Below are 19,226 nucleotides of genomic sequence, written 5' to 3' on the forward strand. Positions count from 1 at the left end.
TTGCGATTTTCTCCAATATTTCTGTGTTCTGATAGCCCCCAGAAGATTTCTAACTTTTATCATGATGGATCGTATCGCTAAAATGAAAGACGAAAGACATATCAGTCAAAGTTCGAAATTTTTAAGTAAAATTTTTTTGCTAATTTCTCCAATATCTCTGTGTTCTGATAGCCTCCAGAATAGTTCTAACTTTTATCATGATGGATCGAATCGCTAAAGTAAAAAACAAAAGGTTTACATCAGTCTAAGTTCGAAATTTTGAGTAAAATTTTTTTTGTCAATTTCTTCAATATTTTTGGGTTCTGATAGCCCACCGAAAAGTTCTAACTTTTATCATAATGGCTCTGTTTGGTTTAAGTGTTTGTAGATGGCGATGATAAGTAGTTCTTTGTTAGTTCGTGAGACCTTCTAGCGTACTGTTGTATCTCTATGCACTGTGTGTACTGTCGTTCTTCATCTTCTTTGTCTAATTGTAAGCGTGATAAATAAAAATTTTATACGGTCAAGTGCATAGCATGTAATATTCTTTTAATTACTAAGTTGAAATATTTTTACTTTAGTTTGCGAGAAATGTATTACTTGTATTGTTGTTGCAGGCGCTAGGCCATTGAGTGTACATTGAGTATAATTTTAATAAAAGTTCTAGTTGCATTTCTATCTCAATTGGTCCGATTCAACATTCCCTGATTTTTGCATGGTTCCCTGCACATCAATTGTATCTCACAATAACGACATATGGCGATGATTGCGATGATGGTGTGGGATTGTGAGAATTGATATCTGCTCCCAGACGTATCCACGTACGTCGTATGCGTGCGGTAGGTCGTTCGTGGTAATGAGAAACACAGCTTGGATACAAGAGATGATTTATTCAAGTCGAGTACGACTGATCAGTTCGGGCGCCGAGAACGAAGTGAATCGCAACGTGCTGCTCGCAGGCAGCCAACTTCGTATCGTATGCTTGCTTGTCACTGCAGCGCTAGAGGAAAGCAGTGGTGCCAGTCCCCACATACTCCCCCCCGAGTGACAATGAGTACATTGGCATGATATTACAAAGCAAACGTGACCTTTTTACGCGTGTAGGTTTTTAATCCTGGGCGTTCGCAGCTGGGCGTGACGTGCGCTTGACCGCTGTTTAACATGAGATCGTCGCGTATAAAGTATGCTGGTTTTATATTTTCTACAGATATGCTGCGTTTAATGCCGTTGACGTCGATGTCGAAAACACGGTCGGACACTCGTTCGATGACTCGATGGGGACCAGTGTAAGGACGTTTGAGAGATTTTCTGGTGCCCCCTACGCGAAGAAATACGTGAGAACAAGAGTGTAAGTCTTTAAAATAAAATGCGCGTTTTTTGTGCTTGTGTTCTATAGGTGCTGGCTTAATCTTACGCATGACCTCCCTGAATTCCTCGACGAACGCATGAGGATTCGGGGTGAGGTCGTCTGGAATTACAAATTCGCCTGGAATGCGCAGGGTTGTTCCATAGACGAATTCCGCGGGTGATGCGCCGGTATCGAGACGGACGTGGTTGCGTAAACCTAATGGTACTGTTGAGATTACTTGTGTCCATTCTTTGTCGGCGTGACACATTATTGCGGCTTTAAAGCTCCTATGCCAGCGTTCGACCATGCCGTTCGCGGCGGGATGATACGCTGTTGTACGGATGCGCTGGCAGCCGATAAGCTGAAGAAGCGCTGTAAAGAGCTGAGATTCAAATTGACTGCCCTGGTCAATCGTTAATGTTTTGGGTGCACCGTAATTAGCGATTCAGTGATCGTAAAATGCTCGCACAACTGTGGCGGCTTCAATATTTTTAAGCGGAATTGCAACTGGCCAACGCGAAAATCGATCTATTAAAGTTAGACAGTATTTAAAACCGTTCGATTCGGGCAAGGGCCCTATTATGTCTAGATGTACGTGCTCGAATCGGCCATCCGGCGCTACAAATTTTTCCGGAATAGTTTGAACGTGTCTCGAAATTTTTGATTGTTGGCAGTCGATGCAATTTTTGCACCATTTTGCGATGTCGCGATGCATGTTAGGCCACACATAGCGCTGGCGTATAACGCGATCCGTGACTTTAGGACCTGAGTGCGCTGAGTCGTGAAACATGTGGAAAACGCGATTGCGTAATGATGCTGGAATGTAAGGCCGGATGGCTTCTCCGGTCATTTCGCAGTACAACGTAGTGTGTGCGGGACCCCACTGAATTTTTTTTAAGGCGAGTGGATAGTCCGGAGTGTCGCGGATCGATCGCAATTGGTCGTCGCGTTCTTGTTGCTCGGCGAGCTCGTTTAACTCGATTTCTACGGGCAAACGAATCGTTTCGACGCGGGAAAGCGAATCGGCGACCACGTTGTCGTTACCGGAAAGGTATTCGATGCATGTGGTGAACTGCGAAATGTAAGACAGTTGCCTCTGTTGACGCGGTGAAGCTTTTTCGGAACGCTGCAGAAACGCGTAGATAAGAGGTTTATGATCTGTTATGACTTTAAAGTCACGACCTTCTAAGAGGTGCCGAAAATATTTGATCGCTTCGAAAATAGCTGTAAGCTCGCGATCATACGCACTGTATTTGAGTTGCGCTGGAGAGAATTTGCGTGAGAAAAACGAGAGTGGTTTCCAAGCGTTGTCGAGCTGTTGCTCGACAACGGCTCCCATGGCAAAATCGGAAGCGTCGCTGATTAAACGCGTTGGTGCAGCGTCCGCCGGGTGTGAAAGTATCACTGCGTTGGCCAGGCTTGTTTTGCATTTTACGAATGCTTCTTTAGCATCGGTCGTCCACTCAATTTTTCTTTTGTCATTCTTGCGAGAATCGCGGAGATATTCGTTAAGCGGAGCTTGGTCGCTGGCGGCGTTGGGCAGAAGTCGGTGGTAAAAATTAATGAGACCGAGAAAGCGACGCAACTCTACAATCGTCCGCGGTTTGGGAAAGTCGAGAACGACTTGAACTTTAGAGGGAGACGGTTTACATCCCTCGTTGTTTATAATGAAGCCGAGAAATTCGATTTCATGTTTGCCGAACTCGCATTTCTCGACGTTGAGTCGAAGATTGTATTCTTTCAAACGCTGCATAACAATGCGCAGGTGTTTTTCATGCTCTTCGAGGGAGGAGGACGCTATTAGAATGTCGTCAATGAATGCGAAGACGAATTCCAGATTGCCGAGCGCACGGAAGATATGGCGTTGGAACGTCTGACTGGCATTTCTAAGGCCGTAGGTCATGTATTTGAATTCAAAAAGCCCGAACGGCGTGATGACCGCCGTTTTAGGAATATCCTCCGGCGCGACCGGAATCTGGTTGTACGCCTGGTGAAGGTCAAGTTTAGAGAACACGGTTCTACCCTGTAGGTTGGAGGAGCAATCGTGCAAATGCGGCACGGGAAACCTATCTGGCACGGTTACCGCGTTGAGGCGTCTATAGTCCCCGCAGATTCTCCACGTTCCGTCTTTTTTTTTTATCATGTGAATGGGGCTTGCCCACGGGCTGTCAGACGGTCTACAGATTCCGCGTTCTGTTAATTTTTGAAAGTCAGCTTTTGCTGCTTTTAATTTATCCGAGCTTAATCTGCGTGGACGTTCGGCTACCGGCTGGCCTTTTGTTAGGATATGATGTTGCACGTCGCAGTTAATAGCCGTATGCGATTGCTCGAGGCCGGTAACTTCTGGAAAGTCCGCTAAGATGCGCGCGAATTTGGTGCCTGGACAGACTGTACCGATTGCTACTGACGGTGTTACCTTCACGATGCCTGCGGTGAACACGTGATTTTGTGAATCGATGAGTTTACGACCTTTGAGGTCGGGCAGAAGGCCGTAGTGCTTAATCAGGTCGGCCCCTATAATAGGGTACGGTACCGATGCTACACAAAAGTTCCACGTGAGTGGAGCCCGAGATGCAGAGTGCGAAACGACTCTCCGTATGTGTTTATTTGTGTGTTGTTTGCCGCGTACAACTTGAAGTCGTTGGGTATCTTATTAGAGGCGTTAGTCACCGGAAGTAATGAAATTTCTGTCAATTAAAAATAGTTCTCCCGTGACGCGATCACGAATATGGAGGCGTACTGACGAGGGATCTGTTAAGTTTGCCTCCGAAATAACAGACCCGTTTATTCCCCCTTACTGTCTGAATCGGACTTGTTTTTGGGCCATGAACACGGAAGTTTTTCGGTTCCCTTGCACGATCGCGCCTGGTCCCCGAACGTACGATGCGGCCAACAGACCCTGGAATTTCTACTGCTGGATCGTTTGCGATTTTTGTTCGGTCTTTCTTTGCTTCGCGATCTGCTCGATCGTTTAAGTTGCGCGGTGAGGGCTGCGAGATCGGCGGAGAGACGGTCGACCTTGTTTTCCAAGTCCGACGATCGCGGTTCCTTGGTGGACGCGGCCGCGCATTGTACGGACTCGCTTGACGTTTCAGCAATTTTGTCTGCCATTTTCGCTAATTTGTCAAGCTCCGCGCAGTCCGAGATGGCAAGGATTCCCCGTACGTAAGGAGTGAGATGTTCTAAAAAAATTGTTTTAATAACGGTGTCGTCGCAACGTTTGTCCGCGTTGAGATTACGTAACCTTCCTAAAATTTGCGAGGGCTTTCCAGAAGTTAGCACCTGACCCTTAATTAATTGGCGCAGCTGAGTTTCGGCCGATGCCGAGAAACTCTCGATAATGCGCTGTTTGAGCTTAGTGTAGGGCTCGTTTGCGTCTGGTTCTGATATGAGGTCTCTACATGCCACGATCGCTTCGGCGTCTAACGACATTATCACATGATGGGCTTTCGTTTTTTGATCCGTGATACGCGCCGTTTCGAAGGTTGCCTCAACTTGGATAAACCAGATAACCGGATCTTTGATTAGAAACGGTGGGATTTTAGGGATTCTATACGAGTCGATTCGCGAAACGCCCGCACCCGATAGGCCTTGCATCTGCTGAACCGTGTTTTGCATCTGCCGTAATTGCTCCTGCAATTCTTCTACTGTGGGGGGAGGCATTGTTATAAAAACGCGTTACGCTATTTATACTCTGCGGCGCTTGCTGAGACAAAAACGAGTTGAACGCGTTGCGTTGTTTGAACTGCGTGGTGCGCGATGTGTTTCACTGTTGCGATGCGTGCACAAACTCGCGCGATTGTTTCCAAAATGGCGTCCGCTATTATGCGTACTGGCGCGAGAATGCTGGATTACAAATGGCGGTAGATGCGCGACGCGCTTGGCAAAGAACGAAGGGCTTACAAACGGTTGATGCGTGTTACAAATGGTACCTCAAACACAGATTTGATTAAGGTGGTCTCTGCTGTTGCTGACTGCGATGCCTTGGCTGTGCTGCAGGCGAAACTGCGAATCTACGTGATGCCTAGTAGCTGATGTTCCGGCTGAGCTTTAGGCGAAGCTGCGAAGTTGCATGACGTCTCGTAGCTGATGTCCCGGGCTAGCTGGTTGCTGCCTTTGCTGCCGTGCTGCGTTGTATCTCTCGCGCTCTTTACGGCGACGCCCTGAGTGCGTGGGGCCCTTTGGCGACGATGAAGCCGGTCGTATGTGTCCGGTGTGAAGATACCTTGTCGCGCTCGTATTTTGGGCGATGGTGCTTTCTTTGACTTGCACCCTTGACAATGCTAAACTGTCGGCTTTTCCCGATGCGTCTTAGTTCGAAGGCAATGGCTGTTGTGGCTGCGCTTCGCACTACGTGTGTATTCTTTTAGATTACTCACACGTGGTTGTGCGTTGATCGGCCGAGGGCCAAAATTCTGCTGTTTCTCAGATCGAGAGCACGAGGGTCACCAATGTGGGATTGTGAGAGTTGATATCTGCTCCCAGACGTATCCACGTACGTCGTATGCGTGCGGTAGGTCGTTCGTGGTAATGAGAAACACAGCTTGGATACAAGAGATGATTTATTCAAGTCGAGTACGACTGATCAGTTCGGGCGCCGAGAACGAAGTGAATCGCAACGTGCTGCTCGCAGGCAGCCAACTTCGTATCGTATGCTTGCTTGTCACTGCAGCGCTAGAGGAAAGCAGTGGTGCCAGTCCCCACAATGCTGATGATGGCGATGATGGAGATGATGGCGATTATGGCGATGATGGCGATGATGGCGATGATGGCGATGATCTCGATGATGATGGCGATGATAGCAATGATGATGACGATGATGGCGATGATAACGATGATGGCGATGATGGCGATGATGGCGACGATGGCGATGATGGCGATGATGGCGATGATGATGGCGATGATGGCGATGATGGCGATAATGGTGATGATGGCGATGATGATGGCGATGATGGCGATGATGACGATGATAGCGATGATGGCGATAATGGCGACAATGGCGATGATGGCGATGATGGCGATGATGGCGACCCAGAAAACATTTTGCGGGTAAACGTCCAGCAAATCACGCGCAAAAGGAATTCCTACAACGCAAGCAAAACCTTATCCAACTGCGTCGTCATAGCGCTAGCAAAACACTGGCACACTTTGTACGCAATTTCAATAAGCGATATGCACGCAAAATGCTAGCACACTTTGCGCGCAATCTCAATAAACGATATGCACGCAAAACGCTAGCACACTTTGCGCGCGATCTCAATAAGCTATATTCTGCTGAAAATGTGCTATTAAAACCGATTTAAAAAAAGTTAATCTGAATCGATCGGGATTCCTGCACCAAAAATACGGTATTAAGACCGATTGAAAAATAGGATCCAAACCCAGATAGATTTATTAAAACAGAATACATTAATGTAAACGTAATAAATGTTTAGTTTACAAAAAAAAATATTTTTTGAATTCTTTTCGTTAAAAAAAATTTAAAAAAAGATAAAATTTGAATTAAATATTTAATTTATGTACAAGATTAAATAACAATACAAATTGTTATTTACATGTAAAAATATAAAATTTTATGTGGAACAGCGTTTCACATACACGCCATGTTTGAAAAGAATGAGAGCTGATATTCGTCTCAAGGTTACAAAAAGCAGCTCCTAAGAGTGTCATTAAAGTATGAGCTGACAAGTTGGCGACGGTGGCGCCTAGATATAACGCCTGTGGCCGCACTCAACTCACGAGAAAATCTCCTGCGACGTGGCCGCCTAGCGGTGGCGTTAGCACTCACTTGTTAAACTCATTTCAATCTGAAATTACAGAATTTCAACTTGCTGGCAAAACTCACGCAAATCGCGTACACAGTTTACATGCATAAGACGCGCAAACTTTGCGCGCAAAAAATGTTATCTGGGGAGCAAACGACTAGCAATATGTTAGCCATCTGCATGTAATTTGCCAGTACATGGGACAATACATGAGCTAGCCACTTGTAAGCAATATACACGATGTAACACGTTCTACGAACAAAACGCATGCAAATCTGTTACAAAGTTCGCATGCACATCGCGCGCAAAACTTGCCAGCAAAAAATGTTATCTGGGTTGCCATCATTGCCATTTTTTTGATAATATTTCCATCATTGCGTTCATTTCATTATGCGATTCTATTTCCATATTGCCATTCCATTGCCATCATTAACATCGAGAACATTGTCATAATTACCATCATTTCCACCATTGCCGTCATTGCCGTCAGGCTATATATATTGTCATTGTCATCATTTCCATTATTGCCATTCCATTAACATCATTGCATTCATTCCAATATTTCCATCCCATTGCCATCCCATTTCCATCATTTCCACAATTGCTATCGATTAATATCGAGAAGAATTTGATTAAAATCCGTTACTTTACTGATTAACACTTTAATACTTTATATCGTATATTATTATATAATTCTTTATTAATTTTTTTTTGTAAAGTTTTGATTAATCTTTACGTGATATTTCGTAAAAACTGTTGAAAGGTTGTATTAAAATCAGATCAATAATCTTCACGTTTGTAAGTTAGAGAATAAAAATAATACTCAAGTATCCATATATTTCATTGATTTTTATTACATTATTATTATTATTATTATTATTATTATTATTATTATTTATTGTGCCATATTAATCGCGCGTATTGTCATTTGTAAATCATGCGTATGCATGTATATGCCATTGTAACATAATAAAAAAAGAGTGGGCGCTTTCTAGTCTCTCTACGTCCCTGCGCAGAAAACGTCCGAAATCCTCTTTCTGAATTTTACGGCCTAAACGTAGCACGGAAAACGTGATGGGTCGAGAGGGGAGTGAAGAGGAGGGTATCCGTAGAGATAACATCGCCGCTTGCTCCATGTCTATCACCGCGATGCTTTCTCTCTCTAACTGAAGGCCTAAACAATTAAAGGACAATCACGTTAAAAGAGAAAGAGAGAAAGAGTGAGAGAGAGAGAGAGAGTTGCGTCAAGATTTAAAAAAATTAAAAAAGCTAATTTTTTTAAAAGCATAATTTGAAGACATTTAAATAATAAAGAATTATGTAAAAATAAAAAGATGGTATATTTATTTGTGGAAAGACATTTATTTCTTCTTCATCATATGATGCGATGTTAATTACAATTATTTTTTAAGTACTGCGTAAAATGAATGTTTCTTTATTAAAGAACCAAATTCTCTCTGTTACTATTAAACATCTTTTTTAAGTAAAAATATAATTGTGCAAAATATGGGCATAAACGTATTGATATGTATTAATATCAATGTTAATGTAAATAATTCAGACTATAATAAATAAAAAATTACGCGAAAGTAGACGTAATTAATCATTTGTGCACATTCTCGACCCCTGTTCTGGATGCAACATACGCGATACGCGTCAGATTTTATTTGCAGCAAAATGGATGTTAGCACGGACAACAACCTACATCCATTTCTCGAGAGACGGATGTGGGTTGTTGTCCGTGCTAACATCCACACTGTTTTTAACGGCGGGTTGCAAAATGGATGTGACACGTAGTTCCCATTCTGACCAGAATAGATGTGCGTCACTAGTGTACGGGAGTTTCGAAGCGTAAAGGGCCTCGCACATGAAATGCATAACATAACATAAGCACAACATAAAACCGACGGACCAATGAAAATGTTATGTAAATCAATATGGCGACTTTATGCTGAATGCTCATTGGCCCATCGGTCTTATGTTGTGCTTATGTTATGTTATGCATTTCATGTGCGAGGCCCTTTATAGGAAAAAGGCCGCCGTGGCCGCTCTCAGGTTCCTCTCTGCTAGCATCGTATACAGAAGGCCTAATTGACGACGAATTGCAACGAGCAGCAACGAGGGCGTGAGTGCCGCGAGTTTCCGCACTGAAACGATCACACACTCAACGGCGGACGCTTGCGCTGTGCCGTTTCCCTGTGAAAGTACGGTTCTTTCACTCGCCGAGTCTGTCGTGGTCTGCTGCAAACTTTTCCCTTCCTCACGAACGGCGTCGCACGTCTTCGTAAAGAGTGTCGTTCTCACATCTACGAACTGCTTCCGTTCCGTCAGATCATCGTTCGGCGAGGCGAATACCCGGAATACCAGTGATCTAGCCAGCAGCAGTCGCAGCACGCAGCAACGTAATCAAGTTTCTCGACCCGTCTCGACAACTTCATGAACCAATATGAGTGACTACTCAGCGGTCGCTCCGCCTCAGAACTTCAGCCAGAGCACCGCGTTCGCGGCGGCTCTTCAACGCGCCAAGCAGGTAAAATCGCGGCATCACGGTGTACATGACGATGACGACGACGACGATCGGCGCCGAGCGGCGTCTCCCGCGAGCGTTATGTCTTTCGTAGCGCGACTCGCGGTTGTTCCGACGCGGTCGTGAAGTATCTCTCGAATCGTTCCATCTTACGCGGCGCGGTGAACCAATTTGGGAAAATATCTGCGGTATGCAAGCCTCTCGCAAAAGCCAGCCTAATGCGCACTTGTAAATTTTTTAACGCAGCAGGAGCACAGAGATGGTTTATAATTTTGTTCAATTTTCTCACTTTATTCTATAGGAACAATCAGTTTGGCCTACTTCAATATAAATATTTGTACAGTATTTTAAATATTATATAAATATAATATTTGTGTAATACAATATTTTAGTAAAATATTTATAGTAACTTGTATAACAATTCTTTAAAAAGTAAAATATTTTCTTAAGTTTATATTTACGATTAATCCTTCCAGATTGCTGCAAAGATAAATCCAGGTGGTTCACAAAATAATCAAGATGCAAAATTAAAACGTCCTCTTGAAGACAGTTCAGGTATAATGTACATGGTTAAAACACATACATCAGTTTCTTTTCTATTTCATTAACAGGTGACAATTTACTTTTTCAATTACATTTTGTATTAACATTATGTTGCATTTTGTGTTTTTAGAACCAGAAGCAAAGAAAATGGCATCGTTAGTAGCAGATCCTTTGATAGGCATTCGTGGAGGACCCGCTGGCAATTCTCTTGGAGATTCAGGTGGTCAAGGATCTAGACCGCAAGTTTCTTCCAATTTAGGTGGTATATGCAATGAAGATATCAGAGTTCCTGATAAAATGGTTGGGTTAAGTAAGTAAAATTGTAGAAGAAATTGGCATTCTCTATATAAATATTCTGCAATACATTGCATTACAGCCTGCTGTAACAATTTAAGAACTCACTGCATTACAATATCCTCAGTTGATTATTTACTAATGTGTGCAAATAATGTAACCATATAAAATTGATAGTTTAAGTTATTGCCTTAACATTAATCTACAAAATGTATTGTGTTTAAGAATGTAAATATTGTTTTTGTTATATTAATTGGTTCTTATATACTTGTAATTAAGATACAATAGTAGGAGCATTAGATATATATAATTATATTTAAAATGTACAACTACAATTTAAGTAATAATAATATATTTGCAGTAATTGGCAGAGGTGGAGAACAGATAACAAGATTACAAAGCGAAACAGGATGTAAGATTCAAATGGCACCAGAAAGCGGTGGGCTGCCTGAGCGTGTTTGTACGCTAACTGGTTCACGAGAAGCTGTCAAGTAACTTGTTTTCCCTTCTTATTTCGTTAATTTTAACTATTTTGTATGCAATGCAATACTACGATTTTATGTTTTCACAGTGAATGATAAGAATTTATTTTTGTCAACCTTGAATGCAATCACTTTATCTTATTGAAATGGGATATAATTATCGATTCAAGTTCTGCATTTATAGACTGGGTTGCGAAAAATACTTCTCTGTCAAAATCAGTTATATAAATTAGCCAAGCAAATCTGCTATCCTCCTTAAATTTGTATAGGGACGTTTTTCACTTTCTAATTTATTTAAGTGCAAATGTTTTCACCACACTCCCATCTTGTCACTTCCCGATATAATTGAAAAATCATTTCACATCAATTACAATGTTATGATAATGTATAAATATTGCACCTTTATGATCCTATTTATTGGAAAATGTGATTGGGATACGATTGATTCTAATAATAGCTTGTATGTCAGTATATTTTATATATGTTACAATTTTCATCCTAACATGCATTTCACAAATGTAGGATATATGCTTTTGCATATTGAAATTATGAAATGTTTTACAGAATTATTTAGCTCCTGGATGCCAATAGCGGGTTCAAACTTGACTCTTTTTCTATAAGCTTCAGAATTTCTGGCCATTGAAAATTGATTAATGAGTTGACCTTTTGATTTAATAATTTTGTCTTTACTAATAGTTTTTTGCTTTTAATAGGGTATGGAGAGAGAGGGAGAAGGAAGGAAGGAGGATAGGATATGCATGGGGACGTGTTAATCACAACATGAAGAAAATTTTATTTATTTAAAACTCTGCTTATGATTAAACCTATATATGGCATTTTTATATCTATATATGGCATTTTGATACACAAAATCTTTGAAACCTTTTACTATACCTTTGGGAGATATCGATTATTAGAAAAGAGAAATATATTACAAATGTGATATATATATAATTTTGATCCGCAATAGATATTAGTGCATATTTATGTGTTGCAAACAAACTTTGTTGTTGTATATTGATTAAATCTTTTGACACATGTAAAACAGTTTAGTTGAAAAGATATTGTACATTTGTATTTTATGTGTTTCAGTCGAGCAAAGGAGCTTGTGTTATCAATAGTCAATCAAAGAAGCAGAAGTGAAGGAATCGGTGATATGAATATGAGTAGTGGTGGTGGTGGTGGTGGTGGTGGTAGTGGTGGAATGATGGGACATCCCGGATTTGTTGAGATAATGATTCCAGGTCCTAAAGTTGGTCTGATAATCGGCAAAGGAGGAGAAACCATAAAGCAACTGCAAGAGAAGTCTGGAGCTAAAATGGTTGTTATTCAGGAAGGGCCATCTCAAGAACAAGAAAAGCCTTTAAGGTGAGATAAGTAATCTTTTTCTAGATATAAGAATAATTATCCCTCTTAATCTCATCTCTCAAGGCCATATGGCATAATTATTTAAAGTTTATATTTGCCTTCTGTAGAATAACAGGAGATCCTCAAAAAGTTGAATACGCGAAACAATTAGTTTATGAATTAATAGCTGAAAAAGAAATGCAAATGTTTCATAGAGGAGGAAGAGGAGGAGGAGGAGGAGGAGGAGGTACTGATAGAACAGGAGGAAATTATTCCAATGATAGTGGTTTCAATCATGGTCCTGCAAATAGTGATGGAGTAGAGGTTAATTATCTTTATTATACCACAAGCGAATATAACTAAAAATGTTGATTAGTTTAAAATTTAAGTGTACAGAAAAAGAGAGAAATTTTTATCTTTAAAATTTATAAAATTATTTAACTTAGGTACTTGTTCCAAGAGCCGCAGTTGGTGTTGTTATTGGTAAAGGTGGAGATATGATAAAAAAGATACAAGCTGAAAGTGGAGCTAAAGTTCAATTTCAACAAGGAAGAGAAGATGGCCCTGGCGATAGAAAATGTTTACTATCAGGGAAGCATCAAGCTGTTGAACAGGCTCGTCAACGAATTCAGGAACTGATTGATAGTGTCATGGTGCACATTTTAATTTACATTTATGGATTTATTAGAGTGCATATATGTCTACGAGTTATATGTAGACATATATACATAGCAACATATAATCGATATTTGTTTTTTATAATGGAAAATATTGGTTTTTTTTTTATTTTTAGAGGAGAGATGATGGTAGAAATAATATGGGAGGCAGAGGTGGCCCGAGAGGTAATGGTTTTGGCAATAATCGTAATCCAAATGAGTATGGAAGTTGGGATAGACGACAAGGCGGTCCTATGCAAGATAAAATTGAAACGACTTTTACTGTTCCTTCTTCCAAATGCGGCATTATAATTGGCAAAGGTTTTATTCATTATATTTATTATATGCGTTAATTGTACAAAAATCTGTATTTTATTAAAGCCTTCAATCTTATTAATTACAATTTTAATAATTTTTTAAATCTTTTAAAAATCTTAATTTCATTCTGGATTATGCAATGTAATAAGTATGTAATAATTCTTTTCTTTATGTTATTGTGTAGTAACATTTTTATTTTAGGTGGTGAGACTATCAAACAAATCAATCAACAGACAGGTGCTCACTGTGAATTAGATAGAAAGAATCAAAGTAATGAGAATGAAAAGATTTTCATTATTCGAGGAAATCCTGAACAAGTTGAGCATGCAAAAAGAATATTCAGCGAAAAGCTGGGCATGGTATATTTAGTTTTTCTTTTATGTGATCATCTTTGTATAAGACATTTTTTCGATAATATTTTTCATTTATCATTTAAAGGGTCCAGCTGGTTCCTCATATGCTGGAACACAAGGAGCGGTTGGTTACAATCCAAATTGGAATACAGGGTATCAAGCATGGCCAAATCAACCACAATCCAACGACGGAAGTATGTATGGTTTTATGATTCCTTATAGAATGCCAGAAGGTAAGTTTCATGTCCGTTATGCGATACATTTACTCTTGCAGGCAATGCTAATCAAGCTCCTGTACAAGTCAATCCACAGACTGGTCAGCCAGACTATAGCGCTCAATGGGCAGAGTATTATCGTTCACTAGGCATGCACAGAGAAGCAGATATGATTGAACAACAAGCGAAACAAGGAAAGCAAGATCCTAATCAACAAGGAGGTAAAACTTTACAGTTTTCTATGAAAATCTGGAAAGAAAATCTTTCCAATATGTAACATAATTTTCGGATTATTCTATAAAACAAATTATTTCAGGTAATTCACAAAATCAGTCTAATCCAGCAACATCAGGTTCTGCTGGGCCAAATCAACAGCAGCAACAACAGACGCAGCAGCAACAGCAAGCAGGCGCTGCGCAAAATGGTGGTCAAGCCGATTATAGCGTGCAATGGGCAGAATATTACAGAAGCATCGGTAAAATAAAAGAGGCAGAGGCAATAGAAGCTCAAATGAAAGCGGGCAAGGTATTCCTCTTGAAATGAAATGCTTAATATTGTTGTCTTATTATATTTTAACAACGTGTGTAATATTATACAGCTCGGAATGCAAGGGCAAAACCAAATGGCTCAGCAACAAATGCAGACTCTTCAAGGACAATCGGCTGGTCCACCAGGTACCACGCCTAATGCGTTCCCTCAAGCTTATGGAAGCTATCCGACGATGAACGCTGGCTCCGCGCCAGCTGGTTATTATGCAGCAAATGCTGGATCTAATTCTCAACCACAGACGGGACAGCAAAACCCTTCTTTCCCAACAGGGTATCAGAATTACCCTTACTCACAGTCCACCACCGAGAATTAAACTTCCATTTGAGAGAAAGGCAAGCTGTAAGTAAATCTTAATATAATGTATTATGAATTAAGCAGATAGAAAATTGTATGAAGTATTGTACAAAATTTAACCACGTATTAGATCAAATTAATTACTAAAATAAATTTATAAATCTTTTTTTGACAATTCATAGTTATATTCAAAAGCTTTAATTTCAGTAGACAAAAATCCAGTAATTTTTATCTTTTTAATAGTATTAGCAATGAGATGTTAATGATATGAAGTTCATATGATTTTCTTAATGCTACAGTTGTTATATTAAGCTAATATGAATTTGAGTATTATGTATTGATAAAATCTATAAAGTCAACATTAAGAGAAGTAATCGTATACATATATATAATTTTATTTATATATTGTCTATTTAATTTAAAATTTTTGACTATTTAATAATTTATTTGCTTTTGTAAGGTATTTGATGCTCATTTTTATATTGGTTTAATATTTCGACATACTATAAATCAATGGTGTAAGAAGAAGGAAATGTTATCTATTGATAATCATTGAACCTCTTTCAGGTAATTTGAATTAAACTTTGCAAAACGTAAAATTTATGATAATTTCACAGTTCATGTGATTAATTTGAATAACTATATATTTTACACCTTTGAAATAAAATCTGTTTCTTGTATATGGATCATCTTTTTACCATAATTATTTGTTTATTTCAGATAGTTTTCAGATAGCTTTCCATCAGGATGCGGTTAATACCTGCTATATCTCCATATAACTTTTATCATAAATAGTTGACTGCTTCATAATCTTCATATATCTTTGAGAATGTCATGAGAATCGATTATATTCTGTTTATACTATAAAACGTCTTGTGTTTTTTTTTATATATATACACACATATACATATACTATAGGATATATATATATATATATATATATCCATCGTTCTAAGTTTAAGTTAACAAAAAATATCGAGCAAGAGAACGAAATTTGATTGAAATTAATATAACATAGTATCAATATGATGTCTGTGTTCTACTTATACTATTGTATGTATTTTTGTTCCATAACATGTATTATTGTAATATAAGTTGAAGCTGGCAGGTGAAGCAGCGGGTCAGAAAGTGGAACGAGGGATCGACATCTGTACCATTTTATTGCCATCCTCTCTCTTTTTATCTCTCTTTTTCTCTCTCATCAAACTTGTTAAACTATATCCTTATAAATGCATTGTTATGAACGATATACTAGTATATTTATCATATTAGATTATTACATATTACTTGATAAGACACTTATTTACTTGAAACACTCGTGTTTTATTATAACTATAAAACTCTGACTATTACGAAATGCTATAATTGATACAGCTGCCATGTGTTTTCATTATCCATGAAAGTTCTTCTACTATGTATACGAAAGATGCATAATATGATATTTATATATGCATATGCCCTATTGTCCTGACTTGTGTTAAATACAATGTTACTTTGGTTTTTCTTTTGCTTTCTCGTGAAAATACCAATACTATTTTTAGATATTTGGAGCAGCCAATTAGAGGTTTGACCCATCCTACAATATGTCATGGAGCATCTACAGTTTAAAATATTTCATTCAGCATTAATCTACATGTACACAAAGGAATCAGGACCTGCGAACTGGAGATTAGTCGGACGAGATGTTTTATAATTCACAATGTGGAATATATGATTTACTAACGATATTCTAAATATTGCTTACTCAGTATTACATGTGCTTTTATACAATATACATAACAAAGTATATTGGCTTGTTTCCGAATAATTAAGTATCAAAAGACTTAACTAGTTATATGTAAAATATTTCAAATTTTTGTATGTCTTTATTATGTGTTTTCAATTAATTTACATAAATTGATACTAGTATCGAAAGTGTTTTTAATTATAAATTTTTTGGTAAAGTTTTTGACTTCAAAAAGCAAAAATGTATTGGATATAATTCTTTTCGAATAATCTTTATTTTTCATATTATAAATGAGAGATAAACTTTAGATTTTAATAAAATTGATTTGCCATTAATGGCAATGATCAATCTTACACTAATTTTAATTATGAAAACTTTATTTTATTATACAGGGTGTCCCAAAAGTTCGGCAACGGTCAAATATCTTGAAAACTAAGCATTTTAGAAAAAAGTGTTTAGATAAAAGTTGTAGGGTTTTAAAAGATCTATTTACTGATCTTATCAGTTTGACTTTGGATGGCGTCGCCAAGGTCAGATTAAAATCACAATAACTTTTTTAAATTGAAACATCCTATTTTTGATTCCAGAATCTGGTAGCTGGTGTCAAGACCTTTCCAAAACACTATAAAAAAGTTTATTTTCATTGAGTACTTTCCGAGTTGTGAGGCTTGAAAGCTACTGTAACTTTCAAGCGTCACAACTCGGAAAGTACTTAACAAAAATAAACTTTTTTGTAGTGTTTTGGAAAAGTCTCGAAATAAGCTACAAGAATATGTAATAAAAGATACAATATTAGAGTATCGGTAGTTCCCTAATTAAAGGGTATCGGTACTTCCCTAACATTCTATATTTTTTATTGCATTTTCTTGTAGTCGATTTTGAGAGCTTTTCAAAACACTATAAATAAGTTTATTTTCGTTAAGGACTTTCCGAGTTATGACGCTTAAAAGTTACAGTACACCGTAGCTTTCAAGTCTTACAACTTTGAAAGTACTCAACGAAAATAAACTTTCTTATAGTGTTTTGGAAAGGTCTTGACATCAGTTACTAGATTCTGGAATCAAAAATAGGATGTTTCATTTAAAAAAGTTATTGTGATTTCAATCTGACCTTGGCGACGCCATCCAAGGTCAAAGTGATAAGATCAGTGAATAGATCTTTTGAAACCCTAAAACTTTTGTCTGAAACATTTTTTCCTAAAGTCCTTAGTTTTTGAGATATTTAACCGTTGCCGAACTTTTGTAACACCCTGTATATATGTATATCAATGTGCTTCCGTATTGATGCAACTATTACATGTTATGAGGCTACCATTTTTTTAATTTGTTTTTAACATTTCTTGTTTGTAGTATGTAACTTTTAAATCATGCCGTATAAAATAATACTCAACTACTAAATAAGAAAGGATGAAATTTGAAATATACAACTCTTTAATATCAATAATCTTTCAAAATATATATTGTATTTACAAAAAATAAAAGTATCTATAAACTTATGCTCGTTCTTCGATGAAAAAGTTAATAGAAATATTTTGTTACAGTAATTTTATTCTGTTACGATTGAAAACTAGGTAGGAATTACAAATTATTATGTATTACTATATTCTCAAGTCACACTTAATATAAATATTTAAAATTACAAAGCGTTGGAAGCCAATTACATCTTTAATTACAGTTTAATTGTAACATTAGAAAGTTACTCATTTTTTAAAATATCAAATTAATATTATATTTGTACAATTATATTATCAAGAAATTAATTTCTAAAGGATATTTTTAAAAATAATAAGAAAATTGGTTAAAAAGTAATAAAATTTATGTTTCGATCTGTTACTTATATATTTGATGTAACATAGAAAATATGTATTTAGACATGTAATAATTTTTTGTTAGTATTTATATATTATTTTCCACATATGAATATTTATTATTAATAAAACATTCATGTTTTTATTTGGTATATTCTGTGGCGTTATTTCGAATATATTTCTAATTTAATTAAAAGCTATTTTTAATGTTTGAGAGATATCTTGAATAAGATATCGAACAACAAAATATGTAATAATTACATGTTTTTTTATTTACATTTATTTCATTATATATGCATATATTCTTTTAGAATTTTAGACACAAATTTTCATTAATGTCTTGAAATTTTTTCATAATATAGAAATTTTTTGTTATAAGTTAAACATTATTTCATAATATTTTAAATATTACTTCGCATAGTTTAATTATTAAGCAAAATTAAAATGATAAACTATTGAGTAAAATGTAATAAAATATGTATTATAAGTAAAATAGGAATTTTATAGATGCATCATATCATATTTAATTATACGAAGGATTATTTATATAATTTCAAACGTTTCAACAAAATTTATTGTAATTATAATATGAAAATATTCATATGGAGATTTTCGATTTCATGTATTGACACTGATGGCAAGTATCTTAATCAATTATATTGTCAAACTTCTAGCATCGACATTTACAATTACTGTATATTACATTTTTGTTCTATTATAATAACACAATATTTTCTCTTTCTTTTTGTGTATACTCTTCTTTATTATTTAAAATTTTTTGTTATATTTTATACTTTATGCACATAATTAATCAACATTGGCGAATGTTTCAGGGACAGGCGCAACAGAAAACTTTCCAGTTTCTCTGATCAAGAGAAGCAAATATATAAAAAAACGTTTGAATGATTTTCTTATAAATAAAATTGTTGTAAAATACATGCATATTTTTTTATAATAAAAGAAACAACGAAATGTTAGTACTATCTATTCGTTGTTTAAGTACGAAACATAATTAGAGGACAA

At 37.2% G+C, this 19,226-nt stretch overlaps 1 protein-coding gene across 3 annotated transcripts; it reads left to right on the forward strand.

The window, feature by feature from the left end:
• Positions 1-9,538: 9,538 nt before the first annotated feature.
• Positions 9,539-19,139, forward strand: LOC105198991 (far upstream element-binding protein 1). 3 transcript variants are annotated; one of them, XM_039446130.1, is made up of 14 exons: positions 9,539-9,622; positions 10,096-10,174; positions 10,293-10,472; positions 10,818-10,947; positions 12,031-12,306; positions 12,414-12,609; positions 12,732-12,938; positions 13,079-13,262; positions 13,461-13,618; positions 13,698-13,806; positions 13,887-14,048; positions 14,144-14,352; positions 14,426-14,715; positions 19,037-19,139. In XM_039446130.1, the coding sequence occupies exons 1-13, from the start codon at positions 9,539-9,541 to the stop codon at positions 14,687-14,689; spliced, it is 2,238 nt and encodes a 745-aa protein (XP_039302064.1). In that variant the 3' UTR covers positions 14,690-14,715; positions 19,037-19,139. The 3 variants fall into 3 exon arrangements, with proteins under 3 accessions (XP_039302064.1, XP_025988830.1, XP_011164170.2); XM_026133045.2 differs by lacking the exon at positions 19,037-19,139 and adding an exon at positions 16,212-16,484; XM_011165868.3 differs by lacking the exon at positions 19,037-19,139 and adding an exon at positions 15,391-16,170.
• The last annotated feature ends 87 nt before the right edge of the window (positions 19,140-19,226 follow it).

Source organism: Solenopsis invicta, chromosome 2 (assembly GCF_016802725.1).
Source record: "Solenopsis invicta isolate M01_SB chromosome 2, UNIL_Sinv_3.0, whole genome shotgun sequence".
In the NCBI taxonomy this organism is placed as follows: domain Eukaryota; kingdom Metazoa; phylum Arthropoda; class Insecta; order Hymenoptera; family Formicidae; genus Solenopsis; species Solenopsis invicta.